Source organism: Cryptomeria japonica, chromosome 4, assembly GCF_030272615.1.
Source record: "Cryptomeria japonica chromosome 4, Sugi_1.0, whole genome shotgun sequence".
NCBI lineage: Eukaryota > Viridiplantae > Streptophyta > Pinopsida > Cupressales > Cupressaceae > Cryptomeria > Cryptomeria japonica.
The window spans coordinates 641,428,421-641,455,168 of NC_081408.1; the positions used below are offsets into that span (position 1 = coordinate 641,428,421).

A 26,748-nucleotide genomic window follows, 5' to 3' on the forward strand; every position below is an offset into this window, starting at 1 on the left:
TGCCTTATTGTTTTATTGGGATACCCTGCTAGAGGAGGAAAGGAGGGGGGAAAACATGCATATTTGGTACCCTCAAGAAGTGACTAGGAGGACAGAGCAGAGTAGGGCGTTGTTGTCGAGGATACCATTTAGGGTTTGCTAGGTTATGGTGGGCAAACCTATTCCGTTTGGATTTTCTGCTCTCCACCACCTGCCAAATTCCATCATCTTCGCTTGAGGGCTACTTGCATTTAGGGGGGGAGAAGATAGTGAGCCACATGATAGGTGAGTTTGGAGCATTCGCTGAGAGCCAAAATTGCTTATGAACAGAATTCATCGAAACTGAAAAATTCACCTGGCTTTTTCTCTTTTCCACACACACACACACACACACACACATATTTTGTTGTTTCCTCTTATTCGCCTTTTTATTATCTTTTTTATTGTTATTTATGTTGTTTATTTTTCTCTTGGTTATTTTTTTTTCTTCTTTTTATTAGTTTTTTCCTTTCCTTTTTCTTTCTAATTTTGCTCTTTAGGTTTTCATCTTGTAGCTTTTAGGTGTTCTCATTGCTTTATTGGTTTTTTCTCCTTTATTTATTGTTTTTTCTATTTTTTTCTCCCTTGATCATTGTTCCCTCTCTTACCCCTCATCTCTTTTTATTCTCTCTCTCTCAGATCTGCAACACACTATTTTTCATCTCCTTGGAATTATTTTTCATCTTGATGATGAATCACGGAGTGTGATTCAAAATGTTGATGATAAAAAATTGCATACACAATCGAATCCAGAAAAAATTAAGAGAATTATCTTTTTTTTATATTAAAATGATTAAAAAGTAAAGTATGATTTTCAAAAGTATTAAAAATAAATTGATTTAAAAAAAAAAACTTACACAAAATTATAATTATAAAGAATAAGTATAATAATTTTGAATAGAAATATGTTTTTTTTAATAAAAGTGGACTATTCCACTAAACTTTTTTATTAATTTTTTTTATTTTTTACACAGGATTCAAAGAGCATACCAGAGGAAAGAACCCTGGGAAGAAAACCTTCAGTCATAGCTCATAAAATAAACCTGTAGTATCTAACAGATTAGTTTATACACCCCGTCCAAAACCACATACAAAATGCGGTCACAAGACATATAATATCAGTTTTACATAGAGCCCATATGGCAATTTGCAAAAAAAACCAAAAAAAAACCTATCAGATAATTTTCAAATGTAGACTCCACAACTGCTATCAATGGAAGAAGAATTATTTTTCCAAAGCCCTGTGCCAAATCCTATGAGCCAAAAACCTTCCTGCCCAAAAAGAAAGTATAAAAAAACCTTTGGAAAAACACTATTGTATCAAATACCATGAGCTCTAACTCTCCTCCAGACAATGAACATGAATACTTGAAATGAAAGGGGAAAGCGAGAATAATTATCGTCATAAAATTTTACATCAACATTAATCAAGAAGATCACATAACTATTGTTGCAAACCTTACCATACCCTAGAAGGAATTTCCTCAAAACCAACCTCTCACTGATTAGCATTGCTATTAATGGCTAAATTTGCCAAATAATCTTCAATCTTATTAACTTCTCTGTAACAGTGGGATAACAAGAAAGATTCAAACAATTCTATTTTTTGTAAAATGACATCAAGTATATACTGCAAATTTCAACAATTAGATTTTTTTTCATAACGCATTGAATAATTACCATAGAATCACCTTCAATTATTAAGTCCTTAAATCCCAAAGAGATTTCCATATCCAATCCAAAAGGCGAAGCATGAAATTCCACATAATTGTTAGTTTTAAAACCAATAGCATGACACTTAGCTCGAATAAAATTTGCATTGTGATCATAAATTACCATGCCTACCCTAGCTGACCCAAGGTTACCATGAGAGGCCCCATCAAAAATCAGTTTAAAGTGCCCCTGCAGAGGAGGTTTCCATCTAGCAGAGCATCTCTTACCTACTGCATCATTTAAAAAAAAAATTGAACAATGAGAGGGTAAAACTGACAACATCTTCTAAACTCTAGTAACTCTACTATCCCAGTGCGAAAAAGAAGTAAGATTTTCCAAATTCTTATAAAAAAACAACAAAGAAACCTCAGAGATTGAAGACTCAATTTTTAATAGAACCTCAGATACAAGAGAACTAGTTTTATTTAATATTTTGTTGTTTCGCTCTAGCCAAATATTCCAAATCATAATAGATGGAGATATGATCCAAAGACATGCATAAAAAGATGAGGCAAACATAAAGGGCCAAGATCTAAAATGGGAAATGAGATCTTTACCAATAACAAGGGATATATTTAACTTCTCAAACAACCACTACCGACATTCATAAGCATAATCACAATGTAGGAACATGTGTGAAGAAGATTCCAAATTTTTGTTAGAAAGGACACAAGGGAAAACAACAGTAATACCAAGCCTGTCCAGTCTCATACCTGTAAGGACTCTATCCTGAACTACCAACCAAGCAAAGGCTCCAACTTTAGGAAGACAAGCCGAATGCCAAAACAACTTATAAGGCCAGGATGATAAATCCTTAGCAACCATAAGAGAGTTGTAACCATCTTTAACAATGTACGCACCATAAATATTCTTTGTCCAAATAAGTTCATCCTCAGAATCAGAAAGAAATACAATTCTATCCCCCAAAATCTTCACAAAATCTAATTTCATACTTTGATCAACATCTAAGAAATCAATCGACTTCCATCTAGCTAGCTTAAGGGGTGCACTAGTCACAATTTCAAAATAATCTGCTATAAAAACACCCCAAAGGGAGGAAAGAATATTGATCAGAGGAGACCAATCCCTAATATTCACTAGAGGTGTGTGTCCATTCCATACTTCATCCCAAAATCTGACCTTTCTACCATTGTGAAGAATCCATGAGAGATGAGGCAAAATAACTGATCTACATTTACAAAGGAAATTCCAAATAGTAGAACTCGAAAGCAAATTTGAGACTTTAAAAATGTGCTCTCTCGGCCCATTCTTTAAATATTTGGCAAACATAATCTGTGCCCATAAGGAGCTAGGCTTGTCATATAATTTCCAAACAAACTTAGCACCTAAGGCTAAATTCTGATTCTCCAGACTTTGAATTCCTGCTCCCCCAAGTTTCTTAGGCAAACATACCTTATCCCATGCAACTAAAGGGAGTTTCTTCTTGCCATCTTTATTATTGTTCCAAAGAAAATCTCTAAGAGTATCCTGTAAACTAACAATAGCTGCTTTTGGAGACTTCAAAACAGACATGAGATATATGGGAACAACATTCAAAATAGACTTGATCAGAACAATTTTACCCACCAAAGTTAACCATCTATGATTCCATGAGAGAATTCTTTTAGAAATAACCGAAATAATCTTATCCTGTTTAACAAAGAAAGGAATCCCAAGGTAAGTACATGGAAGATTTCCAGTCTGAAATCCCCAAAAAGATTGCAACCTATGCTGAACCAGTTGTGATGTATTAAGGAAGAAAATATTTGATTTATCACCATTCACTTTCTGACCAGAAAAAGATGCATAATTTTGTATTATTCCTTTAATCACTTTTGCCTCAACTAACGAAGCATCTCCAAATAACAAAGTATCATCTGCAAAGAGACAATGAGAAATACTTTGAGGAATATTATGAATCCTTATACCTTTCCAAAGCCCCCCCACTTTAGTAGCCCTAATAGCCCAACTAAAGGTTTCAACTAGGAGAATAAACAAAAAGGGAGAAAGGGGATCTCCCTGTCTCAAACCCCTCGAGGAAGTGAAAAAACCACAAGGAGAACTATTAATTAAAACTGAGAATCTTGCAGAAGAAATACATGCACGAATCCATTTGACCCAAGCCTTGGAAAAACCTAACTTCTCAAGAACAACACATAAAGCCGCCCACTCTACTCAATCATAAGCCTTCATCATGTCTAGTTTAAGTATCATGGCTTAGGTTCTTTGGGTGGAAATAGAATGTAGCACCTCATGTGCTACAATTGCACCCTCTGTCGTCTCCCTTCCAAGAACAAAACCACCTTTCTCCAATGAAATGATCTTAGGTAGAATTTTTGCTAGCCTAAGGGAAATTGCCTTCGTAAATATCTTATACAAAGTGTTACATAAAGCAATGAGGCAGAAGTCAGCAAACATCTTAGTATCCTCTTTTTTAGGAATAATTGCAATCATTGTAGTATTAAGTTCTTTTAAAATGGACCTATTTCTCCTAGCTTCCTCAAGAGCCAATAAAACATCATTTCCCACAAAATCCCAACATTTTTGAAAAAATAAAGGAGTAAAACCATATGGTCTCGAAGCTTTATTCGGATTCATGGAAAAGACAACACTCTTAACTTCTTCTAAGGAAAAGGGAGGCATCAACATCTTATTGTCTTCCAAAGATACTAAAGGAGGAATATTAGATATAATATCATTGCTAAGATTTCCATTTTCCAAAGATAATAATGACTTAAAAATCCTAACTGCCTCTGAAGCAATATCCTCTAGCTCTGTCAATAAATTCCCATTCTGACATTGAATACAAGATATCCTATCCTTACATCTTTTAATCTTAGTTGAAGAATGAAATTTTTTTGTGTTCCTATCACCATCTAAAAGCCATAACTCTCTAGATTTCTATCTCCAACAGATTTCCTCTCTAGATAACACCTCCTCAAGCTGTAATTTTAGTGACTTCAATTTTCATGAAAAACTTGTGGCACCATACCATGTTGAAGAACATGAGTATTAAGATACTCAATCATATCTTGAATCCTTTGTTTCTCCTGAAAAATGTTCTTAAAATGCGAGATATTCCATTCCCTAATATTCAATTTCAAATAACTTAACTTCTTAGAAATATGAAACATACGGGACCCAGAACAGAAAGGAGCAGAATTCCACCATTTCATAAGCAGAGGCAAAAAGGAAGATTCCCTAAACCACATGGGCTCAAATTTAAATGGAGACTTAAAAGAATCCCTATCCTCAATAACTGAAAGGAAAATTGGAAAATGATCAGAACTCGAGACCGGTAAAATAGAGGAAAAGAATTCAAAATCTGAATCAATCCAATTCTCAGATAACAAAAACCAATCTAATCTCTCAACAATCTACAAAAAATACCTTCTCATGTTTATCCATGTGAAAACCCCATTCTGAGACTTACAATAAAAAAGGCTCATATTAGAAATGAAATCCCCAAAGTCATCCATAATCTTTTTATTAGGGAAAGCAGCTCCTCTTTTCTCATCTAAATCAATGATAGCATTAAAATCACCCCCGAAGATAATAAAGGAACCATGTCTTAAGGGAGAAGAAATCCTCTTTAATTCACCCCATAACTTACTCTTCCCTTGAATTCCTGACGGAGCATAAATGTTAAAAAGCCAGAATTTAACCTTCGAAATCTTGCTTATAACTAAAGTCAACATCCAATTTGTAGCAGATGCCACTAACTGTACCTCAATATTATAATTATTCCAAAGTAGTGCCAAACCTCCTGAAGCACCACAAGGAGAAGAAAGAAAATTCCACCTTCTCCAAGATGAAAAAACCAAATTAGCAGACTCCTTTGACAACTTTGTTTCTTGCAACATAAAAATATCACACTTAATTAAGTCCATCTGGGACTTAATTAAGCATCTCTTGTTAGGGGCATTTAAGCCCCTAACATTCCAAGAAATAATTTTCATTGTCCTCGAGAGGAGGCCGAAGCTCGCCTCTTCCCATTAATCAGAGAATTTTTGCTTTCCCCAAAGCAACCTTGCAAATTACGTTTCACAGTCCCTGATCTTGTCATAGGAGGACTAGTCACAGATCTTTTACTCCTCTTTCTTTTTACACTCACAAGAATTAGGCATGTTTTCTTAGGCCTACCAAGAGAGGCCGAACGCCTCCCTTGCCCATTAGCAGGAGAAAGGGACAAAGTCTTTTGAATTCCAACATCAATTTCCATTTGAGTCTTAAGATTATTTGGAGGCCTACCTCTCCCAGGAGAAACCACTGATGGTGAAAAAACTAGAATTGTTTGGACAATTGGTAAACTCTTGCATAACTTTGGAGAAGCCAAGATAAATGGATTATCTTCAAAACCCAACTCTGTTGTAGCGAAAACTCCAAAAGGATTAGCAGATGCAGAAATTGGAAGTATCGAGTTTATACCCCCCAAATCATTCTCAATTGAACAAACAACTCTATCAATAATACCCTCATCCATCTGATGTGCATGATTGTTAAAATATCATTTACTTGCTGAACCAGATTCTCATCTGACATCATAATAGGGACAACCTCTGACGGATTACTATTCCCTAAGGAAGATTGATTAGCCATATTAATTTCAACATTCAGAGGGGAATTATTAGACACCAAATTCTTAATTTCCTGAACTAAAGAAGCATCATTAGGAAAACCTATGGAAGGTACCTATTTAATAGTTTCCATATAAACCACTGCATTTTTATCTAAATTCACATGCTTTGAAGAATCCAAAACCTCCTTATGAGTGCATGAAGACAAATTGTCGTCCTTACCCTTTATGTGATTATTTGGCATCTTAGGGTAATCTATTGTCAATGAATGATCTACTCCATTTATCAGGGGATTACCATCCATCACTATACCCTCGTTATTTTGTATTTCAATTTTAGCTTAATTTAATATAAATAATGTGACTATTTTATGAAATAAAAAATTTATATATCTATAGAAAAATCACTTCACTACAATATTATAAATAAAAAATGATATTTAAAAAAAAAAAATAGACATTTATATTTTAAATACGAAATCTTATAAACTTAAAAAAATCTATCATTCTAAAATTCCATTCCTATAACACTAAATTTTCTAAAATAATTTCTATATATTACATTTATCTTTCAATTAAAAACAAGTTTGTTTTGAAAATAAAAATAATAATCATTTTAATTGACACAACAAATATAATAGAACTCAAAGTCAAATAACATAAAAATTCTAAAACTCCATTCCTATAACACTAAATTTTCTAAAATAATTTCTATATATTACATTTATCTTTCAATTAAAAACAAGTTTGTTTTGAAAATAAAAATAATAATCAGTTTAAGGGTTCTCACTGTGGAGACCTAAGTTCAATTCCCAATAGGGACATCTAAAGTGGAATTCTAAGTTGTGACTCTTGACCTTCCATAAAAATGGGGAAGGTCTAGGATCAATCTAATCAATAATAATAATAATAATAATAATTCAAAATGTTGCGGCTTCGACCTATTACCTACCAAAAAATAAAAAAATAATAAAAAATAATAATCATTTTAATTGATACAACAAATATAATAGAACTCAAAGTCAAATAACATAAAAATTGAAATTTAAATAATTTAAAATATTATATTTTTTATTTAAATATTAAATTTAATGGCTGGTGAAGCGACGTTTATGGACTTTCCACGGTAACGTGCTTCTGAAGAAAGCACACATTCCATAGCGTTGGAAAAAAAAAACTAAACAACCAAAGCTACCAAAAGTAAAACAGCAAAAATTGTGGGGTTGCGATGTTTTTAATGGTCTTTGTATATTCTCTCACACAATCTGCGCCATCCACCTTCGACGTAATTATTTTTTATCATCCTTTATCATTGACTGGAGACCTTAATTGTGGATTTTCATTGAGCCGCCCTGACGTCCAGAGTTCTTTTTAAATATTTGGTGATCGAAATAATTATTCGCACGATAATTAAATTAAATGTTGCATGATCCCATAGAAGAGATTTTTCCTGTGATGATGCGTTGTTTTGGAAAATATTAATAAAAGGAGCTTAAATTTTTGCCTAAAGACTTTTTAAGTTTTCTTTTTCTTTTTAGACTCTATCCTATCGATTGAACATTAGACTTAATCAACAATTTTTTGGTTGAGTTTAAATAATTGGTATTAAGGTCAATATACATAAATAACTAATGTTGAGATTATAATGTATTTAAAATTTGATATTTCTTTTACACTTTTCTTGTATTTTTTTTCTAATTTGAAAAATATATAATTTTTTCTTAAAATGCACAAAAATTTTAATTTTTATGATTTTATATAGAAAATAAAATAATTTTAGATTTAATTTAAGAAAATCAAATAAGATGTGTACATATAAATACTAGCAATTGCATCTTGGTGTGCAATGGGTATGTTAAAGAGGTGTAGAAGGTTGATTAGGAAAAAGTCTGGTCTATTTTTTTGCATAAATTTGTGTAGTAGATGAATGAGCATGAGCTTTGATAAATGAGGATAAGGTTTAGGGTTAGTTTACTAATGAAATTCTTTGTTAGGGATCAAGTTTTAAATTCTTATACACTTGTACCTTTGTTATGAATGAAGTCCATAGTCATAGATTTGTCCTCTACACTTGAAATTGAATCAACATAATGTATATCTATAATCTATTATGCAACTAAAATTGATGCATATTTAGAAATGTGATCTCTTTACTAATGAAATTCTTATAGACTCGTGCCTTTGTTAGGGTAATTTTACTAATGAAATTCTTATAGACTTGTACCTTTGTTAGGGTTCAAGTTCATAATCGTGGATTTATCCTCTACACTCGAAGTTGAATCTACATATTGTATATCTATAATCTATTATGCAACTAAATGACATTTATCTACTTTGTTGTTTTTTCTTTTCTTAAGGACTGTTCTTCATCCATAAAATCATTTTTTTAGCTACCCAATACGAAAGCATAAGCCTTAGGCTAAAAACTCTTAGGCTAAAATCCAATGACTAAGGGGTATCTATTTTACCAAATTTGCCTAGGGGATGTTGGAGCCTTCTACTTAGCAAGACTTGACCCCTAGTGGACGTCATTAAGAACCATTCAATTTCATCAATATAATAAGGACCCTTTCAAATTTGCTCCTTTTTAATATCTAATGGATGACTAATATTTAGAACTACCTTTAGAATATTGTTAATTGTATTGAAAGGGAACATAATTACATCCCATTCTTATCATTTATTAAGAAAATATTTATTTAGTGATTAAGCAATATATTTAGGTTTGTGTAATTAATATTTGAAACAATGCACTAAAAATGATTGTATTATGTTTGCATGATATTACAATAATTGATAATGTGTTATCACAATGTTTTTTTAATTTAAATTGATAATTCCAAATGTTTATCATATTGAACTAACAAAGGTTTTGTAATTATAATGAACTAGATTGGTGTACTAGTGAAGGAAAATGCATCATTATTGAATTTTTTTTAAAAGATCTTAGAGATTATAAAGTTTGAGTAAGTTTGAACACTTGGTTATGGTCATCAAAAAGACAAAAAAGAGAAGAGTGTAGTCAATAGTGAAGGAATTCAAGTATTGTAAATGACAAAGAATTCATAGTTGAAATTAAGGGGGAGTATGTGAATATGTAATTTTATCCATCAATGAATAGAAAATATTAAATGAATTAAAAAAATGATAAGTGCAAAATGATCTAGAATAAATATAGATACTTGGATGAAAATTGGAAAATATTATATATTTTTCATGTCAGCCCGAGTACTAGAATGGTGTATGTAGTTTCTAGAATTGTTTATATGTATCTTTGTAAGACCTCTATATAAGGAGCTACTTTTAATGGATTGACCATTTGGTATTAGTTGATCATGAATTTTGTGGCATTTTAGACACATGTAATGTTTCATATCAATTGATTAATTAATGGATGAAGTGTTGTAGCATACAGATGAATTTGGTTTTCTTTTTGTGTTTCATATCATTTATAAATTCTGTATATTGTGTTTCTATTAGGATCTATATCTATCCACCCCAACAATGTGGGATTACGAAGAGGGATGTGATAGCTAAAATTAAATTTGATCATTAGGACTAGTTTGTTTGGATTTTTTATTTTGGTTTGAAAATTTTCACAATTGGGTATTTTTTAATAATTGTGATGGTATTTGTTGGTTTAATGTCTAATATTTTTAATAATATGATATTAATAGTTATAGTTTTAACATTGTTGATGTTGATGATGAGGATGAAATGTATTTCTTAGATCTAGAAAGCAACAAATTATGTGATACCACATATAGACACTCATAAAACATGAATTAGTGCACAACTATTAGTCTAGCTTCTTTTTAGAGGACACCTCAACAAAATGTACATTGGTGCACCATCATATTTGACGATGTGGATGTAGAACCTCAACTATAAGTAGAAGATTTGACAAGCAAACTGCTATAAATGAATGAAAATGATATAAAATCTTCATGATTTAAATTTGCCATATAAGATTTTGAACGACACCAAGTTAAATAAGTCATTATTAAATTCTTCAATAATGACATTTGAAAAGTACTTTTGAGTGTAACAAGTTGTTTAATTGGTTTTGGGTTGTCATTGTGGAGACCCAAGTTCAATCTCCTATAAGGACATATAATGTGGATTTGTAAGTTGAGACTCTTGGACTTCCATAGTTGGCTTCTATTACATGGAGGTGGTTTCTAAATAGAAGTAAATTTCTAAGTGACGACTCTTGGTCTTCCATTAGTGATTTCTAATGTGTTTTCTTGTAAGGAGCTCATATTAGTCTAATATTGATGTTCATATGAACAAAATATTTATAATCAAATTCAATTTAGGCTCCGATATAATAAGGGACGAGGTCACGATCATACACTAGGTGAAGAATGGATACCCCCTAGCCCTTGGCTCTTAACCGAAGAGGTTTCAGTCTATAGGCTCGTACCCCCTTATCAGATGGCAAAACTACTCTGTGAAGGCCTCACTAGGCTTAGGCTTGTGTACTTGCAGACTTCGTGCCCTTGGTGGACTTCCATGCTTGCAGGTTTAGACCTCCATCAAATTTTCTTAAAAAAAAAATTCAACGCAGAAAAAGGACTTTTCAACCCTACATACATAGGTTTGAAAAACTAATGGTGTTGAAATCTGATTGGTCTGATTAAGTGGAGGTGCAACTAACATTAATTTGTCACCGCCATTAAAGTTGTAACAATATTTTATCGTGTGCGACACAGACAACCTACCAAACTTGTTTCCACGATGATAACGTGTGGCAGTTTATAAGAACTTAAAAAGTGAAAAGCTGATAAATTGTTTCTTAATTCAAAGATAGAAAGGAGTTTGAGCCACGTTAGCCAATTCAAAAATGGTTCATGAATCTGACTCTTATATAGGTACCCCGTAGGCCTGAGACTTTATGCAAAAGTCTAAGAGAATTTTGTTTAATAATGGAAGAAGATTATATTGCTTTTAGTATTTCTGTTCTAACTTTATTTCTTCTTACATTGTATGTCTCTGAGGCAGAAGGACAAAGGCAACCGCTTGTTTCAGCTCTGTATGTGTTTGGAGACTCGACCATAGATCCTGGTAACAACAATTTTCTAGAGACTATTGTCAAATCCGATTTCCCTCCCTATGGAAGGGATTTCCCATACGGTCAACCTACTGGCAGATTCACAAACGGAAGATTAATTACAGACCAGCTATGTAATGTTTATCTTATGAAATCAGTTATGCCTCATAGTTCATTCAGTTTCATTATTGATATAAACATTCATTTTTTAGTTCATTTACTTTTTATTTTTATGGTTACTAACTTTGAATCTTTTGGATTGCATACCATCATATAGCTGAATTGTTGGGACTTCCAGATTTGCTGCCTGCATCTTTGGATCCCGAATTTCAAGGACAAAAGCTGATGACAGGAGCCAGTTTCGGTTCATCTGCTTCAGGATATGTAGACAGTACATCTACTCCTTTGGTTAGAACTTTTGTTTTTTTCAGTGTCTTTTTAAAACCTAATGTTTTGAATTGTTAAGATCTATAGTAACGAGGAGCCAGAGATTAGCTCTGATCTTTTGAATTTGCAGAATGTTTTGCCACTGGAGAGACAAGTGAAAAATTTCAAGCACTATAAAGTACGGCTTGCAGAAGAATTCGGGTATGAAACTACCAATAGGACAATAGCTCAAGCATTATTTGCTATAAGCGGAGGAACTAATGACTTTGCCAATAATTATTTCACAAGTCCTCTAACCAGGAAAAAGTATACCGTTGAACAGTTCCAAGATCTGCTTCTGGAGTCTCTAACCGTGTTTATACAGGTCAAAGTTTTCTCTTATATGACTACAGTTTCTTTTCACATTTTCAAAATTCTTAGATGTATAAACTTAGTGCTTTGTGATCAGAATGTTTACAGCGAGGGTGCTACTACAGTTGCCATTGTTGGGCTTCCTCCTTTTGGTTGTTTGCCTTCACAAATTACTCTCCACAACATAGTAGAAAATACATGCGTTGAGGAGTTTAATGAGGTTGCGAGCTCCTTCAATGCCAAGATCAAAGCTTTAGTAGAGAAGATGAGGCCCAATTTTCCTCGTGCTCTTATTGCTTATTTAGATATATACGATAAGCTCTTAGACATTATTAAATCTCCCACCAAGTACGGTAAGTTAAGTTACATCCTATTCAGTTGTTCGTTAGAATCTTTTTAATTCTATTTTTTAATATGGATCACAATATTATGACATTGTCATTAGGATTCAATTGTGTAGTTTTCGACTCAAACTCACTAACCCTTGTTTCATGAGTAGTGGTTCATAGGAATCCATCTCATGAGAATGAATCATACACTTACCAATCGTAGTATCACCTAGATGTTACGATTGCTGAGTGTACGATTGATTCTCATGAGAGATGGATTCCTATGAACTACTAGTCATGAAACATGGGTCAATGAGTTTGACTCAAAAATTGCACAATTGAATTTTGATAGCAAAATAATAATTTAACTTGTTATGAAAAATATCTTCTACTTATCAATGGGTCACATTATTTTATCAATTTAACAAAACTTCCTCTAATATAAATTAGTTATATAGATGAAATTGGGTAACAATATTGAGACAAATGTTTCTTAAGAGGAAAAAAATTGACTGGATTCATTTTTTTTGATAGGTTTTGAAGAGCCCAGGAAAGGTTGTTGTGGAACGGGTTTGTTGGAGGCAGCTATATCATGCAACCCTAGCACAATAAGTTGTTTAAATCCATCCAAGTATGTGTTTTGGGATAGCTTTCATCCAACAACTGAATGCTATCAAATCATTGCCAATGACTTGTTCCAGCAATATTTAGCTTTTTTCAACTCATCAATGCCAAGAAGCTAATGCAAAAATAATTGATGCACTATTTTAATATAATTTGGAAGAAAGACTTCATAAATAAATATGTTTTGCTCAAGAGTGGAAGAGATTTGTTATATAATTATTATATTTTTGGAAGATATTTTGTCATAAAAATTGTGTTTTGGAACTTGTGAGAAATAAATGATAGATTTTGGAGTGATCCAAATATTGTGATGACATTTTTTTTTTTCTAACAATTTAAGTTCATGGTATATTTTATAATATTAAATTAGTAAAATTACTTTATTTTTTCGTAAGAGAAACACTATTGATAAAATTATGTTCATATTTTTTAAATGATTGTATAATCAACTATAAAAATTCAAATATATTTTTTCTCTTCTAAATATTGGTTGAGTACATTAATTACCTATAATCACCTAATAATTTTTACAATTTTAAGTTGCATAAACATACTTATTCTTGTTTTAGTTTTCACTTGATCAATTATACATATTATGATAACAAGTAATGGTTTTTTTTTTAAATATTACAAATTAGAATTGTTTTGATATCATATTCCTTTATTTTATAAACTAAGATAACTTAATTATTTTTTTAATAAAATTAAATATTTAACTTAGATAAATTTTAAAATTAACAAAATGTACCTCTAACTATCCAATACTCTAGCTTTGAACTCAATGCTTCTAATATACTTATTCCTTTTGGGCATCCTCTACAAGGATGCTATTAGGAAGATGTTTTGATTCCTCAAAAATCCATTCTTCAAGTTAAGAAAAAACTCCATATCTTGGTCTACAACTATCATTTATTCTTATTGGGGAACCTTCTAAATCCTGCAAGGTGAAGAAGGGATATCAAGGTAACATGGCCAAAAGGGTTAGTGTGGAGGTGGGTGAAAGTGAGAATGTGGAAGGTGATATGCCTCTATCTATTATGCCTAGTTGTGAGGAGATTGTTGCTGATAGATATGAGGATGTTCAAGATGATAATTTGTAGACTACTAATGATTCCCAAGGGGATGTTGAGGAGGATATTGTAGAGGATAGCCCTCTATATGACAATGAGGATGTGGAGGTGGTTCTCATGAAAGCCAATGAAGGACCCAATTGTTTTTTTTTTTTAGATTAATGATATTAGGAAAAGTCTTTGATCTCTCTCTAATAAGATAGACAATTTTTAGATGATGGGTAATAGGGGGATGGAGAAAAAGGAGTCCAATAAAATGTTGGCATTGATCGAGGTGGTAGCTAAGGATGTCAATCATATGAAATCAAATAAGGAGGATAGTATCAATATGTTGGGAAGCTCGATCACCAAGGTTAATAGTAAGCTCGATACTGTGGTTAATGTTAGAAAATAGGTAGTTTAGAGGAATTCTAGGGGATTCTACATGTTAAATGAGAAATCCAAGAAGCTGGAGATGGGTGGGAAGAAGAAGAAAGATAACAACTCAAAGGTGGGTGTTGATGTTGCTAGTGAAGAGGTGGAGGCCATTGGCCTTGTTGGTTTAGGTAAATAGGTTTCATCCAAGATGCAGGGGCCTCAACTAGGACCCAAAGCGAGTAAAGGACTATTGAAGATCGTGTGCAGGTTATAAAAGAGGCCATGCATATGCATACCCAAATCATTCACAAGGAAATTTAAGATGCTAAGATTATGAAAGAATTATTGTAGGATGGCTCGGGCTTTTGCCTTGTTTTGTTGTTTGGCTGTGTCTTTATTTTATTGCTAATGTTGTAGGTTTGATGCTATTTTAAGTTTTTTTTTCTCTTGTTTTGGAAGTTATTGGTCATCATAATGGGTTTTGAGGCCCCTTCAAACCTATTTTATCTAATGAAAATATATCATTTCTTCAAGTATTTAACCATTATTCTCACTATGTGTTGTCAACTAGTTTTTATTTTTTATTTTTTATTTTTTATTTTTTATTTTTTATTATAGCCGTATATATTATTTTGTGATCTTTTGTTCAAGACCTAATAGAATACTATCATTATTGCCCTTTAACCAGTTCAACTATTCTTTACTCTTCACAAACCTCTACCTAGTTTTCTTCTGTTGTCTCCTCATTTGACTATCAGGCTTCTTATTTTTCCTTTCTCATGCTTATGGCCCTTGGGCTATCTTGAAAGTCTTCCATCTCTTTACATCCTACCTTAATAGGTCTGAAGTCTTAGTATGACCAAAACTATCCTTCACACTCATAATTGTCCCTGACTTTGATCATTTGGCACTATGCTTCCTAGTCTTTCCAATATTTAGAACACCTTTTATCTCTTGTTCACAATGGATAAGTTGTAGTTTTGACTTTTGATTTGGTTTTAAAGACTTCTTGCTTTTAATTTCATCATTATGGACTGCCATTCTACATTATCCCTTAGCCCACAACTTTGTTGTCTGTCCTTTAACTTGATCCCTAAAAAAGACACTAATCTAAAGACATTTCATTCATGAAAAGATCATGTTTCCTAAACACACATCAATCTAATTTTGAGAACATTAACAAAGACAACAATTCTCTAACCATAAAACTATTTGTCTAAGTTTATTGTTTATAAATAACTATTAAAATCATTTGATATATATATTTATATATAAATCTGAGTTAGATTTAAAGAAAGATCATTTTCTTTAATAATACAATAGATACTAAATTTATGTATAACATAAAACAAATATATACTTTTTTAATTTAAAATTTTTAGATTTTTTTTATATATAATAGTAAAGATTAAATTTTTTTTGGATCGTCAAAAGCAGAACCAAAATTTATATTAATAGAAAAGTTTAAACTTTACAGAATTAACAAAAGAGATTAAGTAGAGTTTGGGATTGTATAAATTACCCAACCAAAACCGCCTGATTTAGAAAGGGTGTCTAAGCTACTAACCCCTAAACCAGAAAAGTTCTTGCTAATACGAGTCTAAAAAATAAAGACAAAACAAGACTTAATCACATCTCTTTGTGATGAAAAGGACCAGCAAACATTAAATCCTGTGAGCACCTCGACAACCCCTTCGACGGCCTCTGCAACCTGCCAGACCTCTTCCACGATCCGAGGTGCTGCTCTCTCCTCCTTCAGAAATGAGTGGAGTCTCATTTTGGATGATCCCGCTTGGGGAAGAGGGGGCACCAACCTCTTCCTCCGAAAGAAAGCCATTGAGTTTGGCATATTCCTTGAATTCGTACTCCTTATCCTGGTTCCCATAGTGCTCCGAAAGAACTCGCCATCTGAGGAATTCGACTGCCGTGATGACATTTTGTCTGTGCTTTTTCCTCTCCAGACCCTTGAGATCCAAAAGTAGTGGGTAAAACATTACATTTTCTCCATCCTCATGAGTTGCTTCGACATCTGCTGGCCTCAGAACACTCGAACCAGGCAATGCATAAGAAAAAACTTTATCCAACCCACCAAGTAAGTCGGGGGCGAAAATCTCAGAGTCAAGAGAGGAAGTGAGAGCTTTTGAAAACCCAGCATCCAAAATAGAGGCAACAAAACGAGAAGATATCTGAGTATTATCTCTGTAGAATTCTTTCCTGTCAAGGTGACCCTGACCCAGAATCATCTTATTTGCCAGAATAACAAGAGGGTTTACGGAGCGGAGAAGCCGCTTGAGCCTAAGGTCTGTAATTTCTTTGAAGCAGCATTGACGGACTTTGCTGGACAACGAGATTGGAGTGTCCGTCCTAAGACAAAGATGAGGCTCTGTGGGAAACTTGCCAATAATTCTGAAATTCTCTGCCATTGACAAGTGCAAGCAAGAGACCTGCAATCTGCACAATAAAAGTAGACTTAAAGAAGAATGATTAGTTCAGAAACCGGGCAAAATGAAAAGGGAATGACTCTGAATGGAGAGAAGCATCCTAGAAAACAAGTTAGCCAACTAAAATGCGAAGTACATGAAAAGACTTTCCAAACCCGCGGACAGGCGAGGGTTAAATGCCTAGAATCTTGGGAAGACCACCTCAGACACGTTTGAGATTACCGCCTTGGCTTGCAGATGACGAAAATGTCAAGACAGGCAGGCGCAGAGAGCAATTAATGCATCTATGAAAGGACATAAGTCATAAATGAAGAAACCAAATAGAGGATAAAAATCGCGAGAAAAAACCGACGGATCTCTAACATCTCGAGAGGAGCAACAAATCATAATGGCGTGCAATAAATCATAGAAATAACTACCAAAGGCGAGCTAAAGATAGAAATAGCCCTTTAAAATTGGAAAGGGGAAGGATAACCCCTACATCTTTAGTAACAAGGGATATCATTTTGACTACAAACCATATATTGACCACAATATATCAATCATTTAAATTTACTCAAGTATTGTGGAATAAGCCCTAATATTTAAATGAGAGAATATAGAGAGAGTCTCAGTGCATATTTCAATTTACAATAAACAAAAAAAAGCAGAATTTAAGAAAAAGAAAAATACTAAACACTCTCTCTCAGAAATTTAAACTGCTTTTTACTCAAATTTTCCTCAATCATGTAACATGGCAGGAAATTTCTATTACTTTTCTTGGGTTATGCCACTATTTCATTTGATGAAATCAGCGATGCGGCCGAGGACTTGGAGCGAGCTTTGGCCTCCATTTTCATGTCAGTGAATAATTGTCGTGCGAATATTTGTTTGGATCACCAGAGACACACAAGAAACGAATACTTTCGACGTCAGGGAGCCCCGAAAAACCAGAACGAAGGACACCAGTCAATGATTAAAAATTACTATTTTTATTGACAAAATTCTGCCTCGACTATGAAACCCTACGTTTTGTTCAAATTCAATGTGGGAATATCCTTCAACCATGGATATGTACACCATTGGTTGCTGTCATGGTTAACAAAGTAAAACCCGGTCATATTGAATATCTTTGTATTAGAAATGTTAAAAATGTCACAGTGGACCTAGCTAAGTTAAAAAGTATTATTGTTTTTGGTTTTTATTATTTTATGCCTTTTGATAAAAAGTGTAAATTTAAAATTGGTTTTAGTATATGGGAATCTTAAGTTGAGCATGTTTTAATAGCTGGGATGGTCTTGTCATATTTTGATCCACTAATAGAATATATGCACACTATTGTCTCAACATTAAATTATCAATTTTTATTTCTTTTTGTGTTGATAAGTACCATGTAATTTAGTATTTTAAATTTACTTTACATATATCATCGATATACTTAAATCTACTCCATCCATTAGTCATTATTGAAGTAATAAATTTCTATGTTTTTTTCATATTGCATATGAGACAAAATTCATTTTATCTGTAATAACTTCAATTTACTTCTAAAATATAACATAACTAATATAAAATATTAAATATCCTAGTTTGTACAATCATACAAGATATTTTGTCCAAGCACAAATAGAATTGGTAGATCACTACATACTTTCTACTAGATAGATCATATACACTTAAGTGTTCTAGTCCTGTTGTAATTAGATAAAATTGTCAAATTACTACATACTTGCTTGTTAATAGATAATACATAAGTGTTTAACTTTTAGTCCATCAATAATTAAATATATTCTCATCTTAGCATAAATTAAAACTCTTATTTCTCATACTCAATCCATCTCTCATAAAAATTGAGCACTAAATGCCTAGATTGGATGCTTAAACCACCAAATATTCAATACTTGCAAAATAAACGTGTAGATGTGAGGCTCACTATTTGAATTAAATCCAATAATTAATACAACACATTTTAAAAATACCTCTTCCAATCCATCCCGTCACCTCTTATCTTCAAAAAAAATCCATAGAAGAAAAACATAAAACTAACCTACTGTGAAAGAAAACCATAAAATAAAACTTGTAAAGAACATTAGTAGACTTGAGATTCTTGTACAGTTACAAGATTGCATAGAAGGTTAAACTATAACACATATCAAACCATTTTTCCACTTACTCTTTAGGTATTTTATTTATTTTTTATTATATTTTAACATAGGTTAGAAAATTAAAAATGCCATATAATTTTCTTCACTAGCAACATCCAACCATTGCAACCAAATTTATGTAATAATCACAATTAGTTAACTTTGAAATGTTGATGTTACTATGAATGCTAAATTCAAAATTCTTAATTTGCCTACATTAGCTAAGAATGCTAATGTTGATTTTATTAGAAAATAGGGTAACACTTTTAGTCCAATCTATGAATCAATGAGGTCATGAATATGGGATCTCATCTCTAATATAAGAACTCAAAAATAACATCTCAATAAGTTTTGAATCTTGATAGAAAGAACAACACCACCAAAATTTAACCATCAACTATATCAATGTCAACTTTTATTAAAATTTATTTTATTTTTTTCCTAAATACATATAGCATTAGAGTTGTACCCTTATATTGAAAATCAAAATATGTCATAATATTTTTTTGCAATACAAGAAAAATCCAAGGAAATTCACACCTAGTAATCCCTCTTCAGAGAAACTATTGTCCTTTATACTAACATATTTACAGATCCAAGGTAGAGAAAAAACCCGAGCATTACAAATCTATGTGTTTCCTCTACTATAGACATTATCTCCAACTATATCATAAAGTTGTATGCACTTGACTATGTATTCAACCCACTAGGCCCAAATTGAAAAATTCATGGAGCCAATCAAAGTATAAAACTAGATCCATATTTGTGATTTGCTTGAGAAACTCATAGACCAATTGAACCTTTACCTCGTGTTGTAGTAGAGATATTGTTTTGGAGTTCACTTGAAATGGTATCTATTCCACTACAATATCTTTGTCTATAACCACTTGTATGTTGCTTAGCCTTAAGACTTCGACCCCATCCCAGATGACCTCGTCCAGACCACCCAAATTTTTTTTCTAGAATTGGGAGAAGGATAGTGCAAGAAAATCTCCTTTAACTAGTTGAGGTCAAGGAGAGATGCAACAAAGAAAGAAGAGATGTCTGTACTAACATAGTAATTGACCTTGTCTACTAGAAAATACGCTCCTAGAACCAATTTTACTACATGTCAGATGAGGCCATTATGTTCCTTCACTACCACCTTCAATCTTACAATTGAAAGATATTTTCTCTTGTGGACAACAATATGTTGATCAAGCCGACTAAGTTTTAGGCTAAATATATTGGTTTTATACTAATATATTATAGTGGTGAAATTTGTATATCCATCAATTTTTTATTCATTTACATAGATTTTCAAATATTTAATTTTATTATATTTTTATTTGCATTTATTTTTATACATGTGTTTTATTATCATTTCACATTATTTATGTACTTGATCCTCCCTCAACATTGTTTTTGGTCAATTTCTCAATTCATAAGTGTGACCTTACACAACGTGGAATTGACACAAATTTCACATTTTTAAATTTTAAATTAGTTAACTTCCACCCTTTCATACTAATTATTGAAAGCCAATTGGTGCACATTTGTGTCACTATTCATCATGTCTTTGTATTTAAACATATTCATTCAAAAATTTAAAATCACCAAAGAATTCAAGATCATCTACATCATAAGAATGATTCTTTCATATAAATATTTTGATTTGGAGTAACTTTGGACCAACATTTACATCAAAACCTTATAGTACATAACAGGCTTCAGTCTTTTGTCTTCAATCACTCACCAAATATTGTAAAGTGAAAAAAAATGGGGACTGACTTTGAAGAACATGAACCCTCACAATCCAAAATATTTTCTTAATTTTAAATAGTGTCATCCCTTATTCACTAGCAAACAATAGAGATTGGGATGAACCAAGTTATAAATTTATATGAATGTGTAGCACAATATTGTATGTATTAGAAAAAAATTGTTCCTTAAAACATTTCCATGGAGAGGGATCAATCATGATCATAAAACATTATAATTGTTGTATTTAATAAATAGTGAATATATTAGTTATATCATTTTTAGAACATACACATGAATTTAATTAAATTTAAATAGACAATATTATGTCTCCAAGAAGCAATCTCTTTTCATGCATGAATTGTGTGATCCATTCAAAAAATGCCATAAAAGTGTAACATAAATTGAATGATGAAATACCAAAATTATATAACTGTAAATTGTATGAAAAATATATTAACTTCATAAATATATAGCTATAATTTGTATAAAAAATATGCTAAGTTATTTCAAAGTCCTTGTTAGATGTTTATTTCATAAAATCAATACAATAAGGATAACTTTAGCTTATTTAATTAATAAAATGCATGAAAAATTATGTTCAACTGCCTCAAATCCTTATGAGGGTGATATAATGACTTATTCTCAAAACCAAATGTTTTTTAGAGTATTTGAAAATAAGCATGCATGAAATCATTAGTTGGTAAATCCAACTCCAAATTCCTCTTATAAAAAAACAATATATTATAATATTGATGAATGATGATTTCATAAAAATATATAACAAGATAGATTTAAATGAAATTTTAAATCTTGCACATTCCATATCATTGACGTAATTGTTCACATGATAAATATTTTTAGAAAACTAATTCGTTAACATGTCCTTTCTAGATTCAAATAAAAATAATTATGAAAATGTTAAAATGTAATTTTAAAGGAGAAATATATTGATTAAAATTAATGTTTAGAATATTATTTGATTTTATAAGACATGATGAAATAAAAAAATATGATTTTTTTACTCCAAACATACTCTAATCTTCTACTCAACTCTCATGCCTAGCTACAACAATAATCAATAAAAATAGGAGAGAAGGTGACTAAATTCCCACACCTATCTTCCCACATCCTTTCTAGAGAAATTCTTATAAGAATTAATAAAAAGAAAGACTTGAAAGAAAATTCTAATTCCCACATCTAACTATGAAATGATCTAGTCACGAAGAAAAAAAATGACATCCAAAATACACAACCCAAACTCTCATAATTTATAGAAATATTTAATAGAAAAAGAGGATTAGAGAATGCAATAATGTCATCCAATTATCATGCCGGCTTCCATAAATAATTGAAAAAATGAAAGGAAAGAGGAAAACTAATTTCTTATCTTCATGCAAAATAAATCCCTATTCCATTCTTGACTTTTCTACAAAAGAAAATAAAATTCAATGTGAATTTTTCAAACATAGACTGCACTCTTCCTTGTTAGCCATGGTTTTAAAATAATAATTAACACAAATATTTTTAAGTAAAGCTATATTATTCTTACTAGTTGTAGATCAAGATAAGTAAAATAAAATATTTCAAACTTGACTCCACTATCAACCTCTACCATAAGTGAATTTTTAAAATAAATTAAACATTTTGTGTAAACATTGAAATCTATTTCTTTTACTTCAAAATACTACAAACTAGTTCTCGGAAATGATATACATGAATTAGACTAAGTATGCTTAAATATAATCTTAGAAATACATATCCAAAAAAAATCAACTTAAAACAACATTCAAGAAAACAACATATATCTAGAATGCATTCATTTCACAATCAAATTCATGCAAATATAGTTTGTTATATTATTATGATTTAAATATCTTAACACAACCATTTTCCTTCACCTCTCAAGTGAAATACTCTCCTTCAATGTATAAGAAAGGAAAATAGTATTATGCATCCACCTCATGTCAACACATAATAGTTAGTTTAGGTGATTAAATTTAAAGAAATCTTTATGAAACAATTAAAATAGGAAAATAGTATTATGCATCCACCTCATGTCAACACATAATAGTTAGTTTAGGTGATTAAATTTAAAGAAATCTTTATGAAACAATTAAAATATTAACTAAACGTATAATTATGAAACTTTTGTTAGTTCTTTTGATCATAAAATCAAGTAATATCATCTACCACTATGCTTACTTTTTTGAAATAACTATTAAAATTATGTGATTTTGTATTAATAGCTATCATTAATGAATCTAAATTGATTTATATGTATATTAACACATCTTATTAGAATAGTCTTAGTTAAATTTAAAGAAAGATTGTTTTCTTTTATAATATTATAAATATTAAATTTATGTAGACATAGAATAAATATATATCTATTAGATAAATTAAAAAAAAAAAACTGAAAAGTAATAGTAAAAATTCAACTATTAGAATTAAATCAATTTTGTAAATAACCAAATCAATTATTTACATAAGACTTTTTATCACACTAAACAACCGATATATTCACTAAGAAATAACAATTATTTAAATTTAACCAAAACGTTATTAAATCAATCTTTATGTTCAAATGAAAGAACATAGAGTCTCACTGAATATTTCAAACAGAAAATAAAAAGAAAAAACCAAAATAAAAAATGGAAAAAGAAAAATATTCAAGAAGTCTGGCAGAGATCGCGTCATGCAACCGTTTCATTTGAGGAAATCAGCGATGCGGCCGAGGACTTGAAGCGAGCTTTGGCTTTCCATTTTCATGACAGTGAAGCCGTGGTCTTCCTCCGCGAAATTATGCACCTCAATTTGTTTCCCCCAGTTTTTGAGAGCCTCACAGTATTGCAACTCTTTATCTCTCAGTATATCGCGCCCCCCAATGGCACACAGCACAGGCGGAAGGTCCAGTGTGCACAACCCTTCCCCTTCTGCAAGAGGATTCGAATAAGGATGATCCCTGTTGCGTCCCACGGGCAGCGCCAATCTCCACATGCCGTCCAGACCCTCGGCAGTTAACATCGAGGACCCCTTTTCCATTTCTGAAGGCATCCGCTCTTCTCCCCCGAAAAAAGGATACAACAAAATCAAACCTTTGATTTTGATTTTGATTTCCACGGTTTTGCTCGCCGCCCAGACGCCCACATGGTGTGCGATGTTCCCTCCTGCGCTATCGCCCGCCAGAAATATCTTCGAAAAGTCGGCGTGGGAGTGCAGCCACGGATCTCCGGTCGCGCCCTCTTTCACCATCCATCGCAGGGCTGCAATGGAATCTTCGTAGGCGGCGGGAAGGCGGTGCTCAGGGGCCAATCTATAATCCATAGATACGATGATCACGCCCAGTTTGGCTGCCCACATCTGGCACATACGGTGAAACATCGTGGTTGCGGCGCTTAGCATGCAAAATCCTCCCCCGTGAAAATACATTACTACGGGTACTCTGTTTTTGGTCTCAGGTGACAGATAGAGGCGCGCCCACAAACCAGTTTCCTCATCAAACACAATATCTTTGTATGGAACGTGCCCATAATTATTGTGCTCAGTAAGGAAGAAAGATTCAAATGGGTTCGGTGCCCGCACGACGGATCCATCGCTGTAAAGTTTAATGGGACCACCATTATCCTCCACAAGCCAAGGCTCAGCCAAATCCAACATCGTTTTTTCAATCCAAAAACTTGGGCAACAGAAGGAGAAACTTGTGTATTGTTAGTTAGGGTCGATGTTGTATTATAGGCCAGGTGGTGTAAACATTTTCAAAACCCAGCTGGCAACATCGAATTTTTGCAATGAATAATTGTCCTGCGAATATCTGTTTGGATCACCAGAGACACACACAAGAAAAGAATACTCTCGACGTCAGGGAGCCCCGAAAAACCCGAATGAAGGACACCAGTCCAAGATTGAAAATAATAGATAATTACTATTTTCGTTGACAAAAAATTGCCTCTTCTATGAAAGTCTTTGGTATTCACGTATTGTTCAAATTCGATGTGGAGATGTCTCTCAGCCGTGGAGATCTACATCATTGGTTGTTGTCATGGTTAATAAACTAAAACTGGTCAAATTAAATGTCACTATATTAAAAATTTAAAAAATGACAGTGTGGATCTAGTTGTAACGCAAAAAAGCCAAACAAATATGTGTTTTCTATTATGTTATGTCATCTCAATATCAAGTTTGTGATTGGCTTTAGGGAAGGGAATCTAGGAGTTCAGCATCTTTAATGTTGGGAAGGTCTTTGTTATATTTTAATTCATTAATAGAACATATGGTCTTTGTTTAATTCATTAATAGAATATATGTACACATAGTTTGAACTTTTATTTACTTTTTTTCATTGTAATTCATTATTTTTTATTTATTTCATTTATATCATTTATACACTAAAATCTATGCAACCATCTATTAGTCAATACAAAAATAACAAGCATTTATGATTCATCAAATATGAAACAAAATACAATGTTATTCATAATAACTTTAATTTGTTTTTGAAAATATAACAAAATTATTTAAAATATTTATATATTCTAGGTTCTACAATCTTAAAAGTTATTTGTCCAAATACAGATAAAATTGTCAAATTAATACATACTTGCTACATAATAGATAATATACAAGTGTTCAACATTAATTAAATATGTTCCCAATTTGATAAAAGCAAGTGCCATGTAGTGGTGTGTTCTTGTCCTTTTAATATTCTAATTTAATTATGAAATAGTTCTAATCATAATTGTTGTTGTACACCTAACACTTGGGTGTTTTTCTTGACTAAGAAAAACAAATGACTGCCTCTTTTGTCATGGTCATATAGTGGAGCCTATTGGCTATAGATAGAATGATATTATCCTTCATACTTGATGAGGGATGGGCAAATGAAGCCAATAAGTGTCTCCCACGTTGTTGATTCTTACTAGCAACTCTGTAGGAGTTCTTGAAAATTTGAAGGCAAAAAGGAAGTGTAATTCCTTCCTATGGAAACTATTAAGGAACATATCTAGTGACTGCTTGACTGGATATAATGGTTGCCCTATGCTTGGCCTTACACAAACAATAATTATATTTTATAGTTTAATTTTATTTAAAATATATGTTGTGTTTTTATATATATATATTATGATGCTTATATTTTATGGTCATGGTGGTTTTACATCTAAAGACATGAAAGTGGTGAAGTAACATTGACCATATAGGAAGTTGAGAGAAAATGAGCACTAAAAGATAACTGGGCTTAACCAACACACTATAATGATTAAGTTTGTACATGACTCATGGGGCCCAATTTTTTTCTATTATCTCTTTTGTTTTTCATTACACTTATTTTCTTAAAATATTTTTTATATTAAGGAACATACCTAGTGAATGATTGACTGGATATAATGGTTTCCTTATGGTCGGCCTTACACAAACAACACTTAAATTTTATAGTTTAATTTTATTTAAAATGTATATTGTGTTTTTATATATATATTATTATGACGCTTATATTTTATTGTCATGGTGATTTTACATCTAAAAACATGAAAGTGGTGAAGTAACATTGACCATATAGGAAGTTGAGAGAAAAGGAGCACTAAAAGATAATTGGGCTTAACCAACACACTATAATGATTAAGTTTGTACATGACTCATGAGCCCCAATTTTTTTTTATTATCTCTTTTGTCTTCCATTATGCTTATTTTCTTAACATATGTTATGCTCTTGTTTCTAATGTATTTGGCTACCTCCTAGGTCATGATGTTTCTTAATCCATAGTCAATGAGATAACTCTTACAAGCTATTCTCAACAATTGGTCAATGACCATTATTCTAATGATTATTTTCTTACTCTTATTTGGGAATAAAATAATATCTCTAAGATCTTTACTACCTATATATCAAGATTTTGGATCAACGATTTAATGGAAAAAGATTTAATGATATAGGTAATCCTTTCTTCATAATTTTGAGTTAGCTTTGT

At 31.9% G+C, this 26,748-nt stretch overlaps 2 protein-coding genes across 2 annotated transcripts; one reads left to right on the forward strand and one right to left on the reverse strand.

The window, feature by feature from the left end:
- Positions 1-11,235: 11,235 nt before the first annotated feature.
- LOC131875289 (GDSL esterase/lipase At5g03820-like) lies at positions 11,236-13,170 on the forward strand. The gene is made up of 4 exons (XM_059219370.1): positions 11,236-11,494; positions 11,659-11,768; positions 11,878-12,451; positions 12,962-13,170. Exons 1-4 carry the CDS (start codon positions 11,236-11,238, stop codon positions 13,168-13,170), a joined length of 1,152 nt encoding a protein of 383 aa, XP_059075353.1.
- Positions 13,171-23,491: 10,321 nt separating this feature from the next.
- On the reverse strand, positions 23,492-24,456 carry LOC131047740 (probable carboxylesterase 15). Its single transcript, XM_057981535.2, has one exon. The coding sequence runs from the start codon at positions 24,440-24,442 to the stop codon at positions 23,492-23,494; it is 951 nt and encodes a 316-aa protein (XP_057837518.2). The 5' UTR covers positions 24,443-24,456.
- Between the last annotated feature and the right edge of the window lie 2,292 nt (positions 24,457-26,748).